Here is a 2,391-nt window from a genome sequence, read left to right as displayed (position 1 = left end):
AAAATACCATCTAACTCTTACAGCACAAAAACACAGTGCTGGCCTTCCAGTAAGCTTCCTCAGAATGACACTCATTTTGGAATAAGTAGGTGCACAGAATTCTGGAAACATAAGCACTCAGTTGTGAGATTTATAAGAGTAACATTGCTATTCCCACCAACAGAGAAGTGCCATAAAGCATAAAACCCTTTGTTTTGTTTTGAACTTCGGTATAATTTTCACCATAACTCTAATATTAGCAGTTTCAATCTAAAATTTTGATGCAATATGCAAGTAAATGCTGAGTTTGCATTTACTTCTCTTTAAGCCTATTCCCGTTTTAGACAGATTTCAAGGCAGCTGTCTTGTACATTACCTTCAGCTGTTCTTCCAACTAGACACTGCCACCCTACGTAGCCACAATCCATAGGTATCCAAAGCATTCAAGTCATTTAGGCCACTCAAATCATGGTGATATTATGAAGTTGTTAAATGAATATTAATAGATTTGCTTATGTGGTCAACACTCTGAGTGTGCCATGACTTGGATGGAGAAGACATTAGTATGGAGTTTACCTAGATAAATATTTGGGGTAGCTTAGCACAGGTCCATGGATAAAAGGCCATAGCCTTTTTTAAAAAAATAATGCCAGTTAAAATAACATCAATAACATGATTTCAAATACACGATACATTAAAGCTTTAAATATTTTTATATGGTAAAAAGTAATGTCTTACATTCCATTATGAAACAGTATCTTAAACTGTCACCTGTATAGTTCATCACAAGCTTTAGATCTTCTCCTCTAGCCGAAGAGGATAGGGATATGGATTGGAAGAGTGAACTCGTCAGTGAGTAAGGAATGGCTGGTATGGTCACAGTCATGAGGTTGTGGTCAGTGGCTCTATGTCCAAGTGAAGGCCAATGACAAATCCCTCAGGGATCTGTCTTGGGACCAGTACTCTTCAGCATCTTTATCAATAACCTGGATAGTGGGATTGAAGGAATTGCTCCCTCAGCAAGTTTGCAGATGACACTAAGCTGAATGATGCAGTTGATATAATACATGAAAGGGACGCCACCTGGAGGGATCTGGGCGGGCTTGAAACGTGGGCCTACATGAATCTAATAAGACTGAACAAAGGTAAGTGCAAGGTGCTGCGTTTGGGCCAGGACAGTCCCAGGTATGTATACAGACTGGGAGAAGAACTCCTTGAGAGCAGCTCTGTGGAGAAGAACTTGGTGGTTTTGGTGGATGAAAAGCTGGACATGAGCCAGCAGTGTGCACCTGCAGCTTGGAATGCCAGTAGTATTTTGGGCTGAGTCAAAAGAGAGTTGGCCAGCAGGGAGAGGGAGGGGCTTGTCCTGCTCTGTCGATTTCATGAGGCCCCATGTGGAGTATTGTGTCCAGGTCAGGGGCCTTCTGTACAGGAAAGATGTGGAGCTGTTGGAGCAGGTCCAAAGGAGGGCCATGAAGATGACCAGAGGCCTGAAGCATCTCTCTTACAAAGGAAGGCTGAGGGAGCTGGGCTTGTTCAGTCTGGGGAAGGTTCTGGGGTGAGCATATTGCAGCACCTCAGTATTCAAAAGGGAGCTTATAAACAAAAGGGAGACCAACTTTTTACACAGGCTGATAGTGACAGGACAAGGAAGAAGAGTCTTAAAGAAGAGAGATATAAGTTAGATGTTAGGAGGAAATTCTTTACTCAAAGGATGATGAGGAACTGGCACAGGTTGCCCACACAAGTTGCGGATGCCCAATTCCTGGAGACGTTCAAGGCTGAGTTGAATTGGGCTCTGGGCAGCCTGATCTGGTGGGTGGCAAGGGGTTGAAACAGCAGGGGATTGAAACAGAGTGATCCTTCAAGTCCCTTCCAACCCAAAGCATTCTGTGATTTTATGATATTTTGTTCTGGAGTAGTAAAGGAGGGGGTAAGAAAGCATCGCAGTCATGTTCCGAAGTACTGAGGCTTGTATTTTAAATGTGTTGGAATTTCAAAAGTGGTTGCATTTTTTTTTTTTTTCCAATCCATTTTAAACAGCAGCAAGAACTATCTCAAAACAAAAGGATATACAGATGTTACACACAGATGTGTGGATTGCTGTTAGCATCCTCTAACTTTCCATTGAAGACCAAGTACTCATCATTTCAGTTGTCACTGAAACCCATAATAGCTAAAGCTATTGCTGATGGCATGATAAATGGCCTCAGTAATGTTAAATAAATAATGCAATCAGAGTCCCAAATGGCACCACAGTTTATTATAGTTCCTAGCATTGGTCTTTCTGTTGATGGTCTTAACTTGCTTTTCCTCCTTCACTAACGTAATCCTGTCTTTCAGTTTCTGCCAGTTACCCTCATTTCTCCTCTTCCTTTTCCCTTTCCTCATTAACTCTTACACCATTAAGAT

General features: G+C 41.8%; 1 protein-coding gene across 1 annotated transcript in view; it reads left to right on the top strand.

The window, feature by feature from the left end:
• Nucleotides 1-1,099: 1,099 nt before the first annotated feature.
• Nucleotides 1,100-2,391, top strand: part of LOC109363904 (potassium/sodium hyperpolarization-activated cyclic nucleotide-gated channel 1) — a 194,744-nt gene continuing 193,452 nt past the window's right edge. Inside the window, exon 1 of the mRNA XM_031557236.1 lies at nt 1,100-1,164. Coding sequence (XP_031413096.1) covers nt 1,100-1,164 — 65 coding nt within the window. The remainder of the gene's footprint in view (nt 1,165-2,391) is intronic.

Source organism: Meleagris gallopavo, chromosome Z (assembly GCF_000146605.3).
Source record: "Meleagris gallopavo isolate NT-WF06-2002-E0010 breed Aviagen turkey brand Nicholas breeding stock chromosome Z, Turkey_5.1, whole genome shotgun sequence".
NCBI classification, from domain to species: Eukaryota; Metazoa; Chordata; class Aves; order Galliformes; family Phasianidae; genus Meleagris; species Meleagris gallopavo.
The sequence above is the reverse complement of the archived record's forward strand: the minus strand, read 5'-3'. Positions and strand labels throughout refer to the sequence as shown.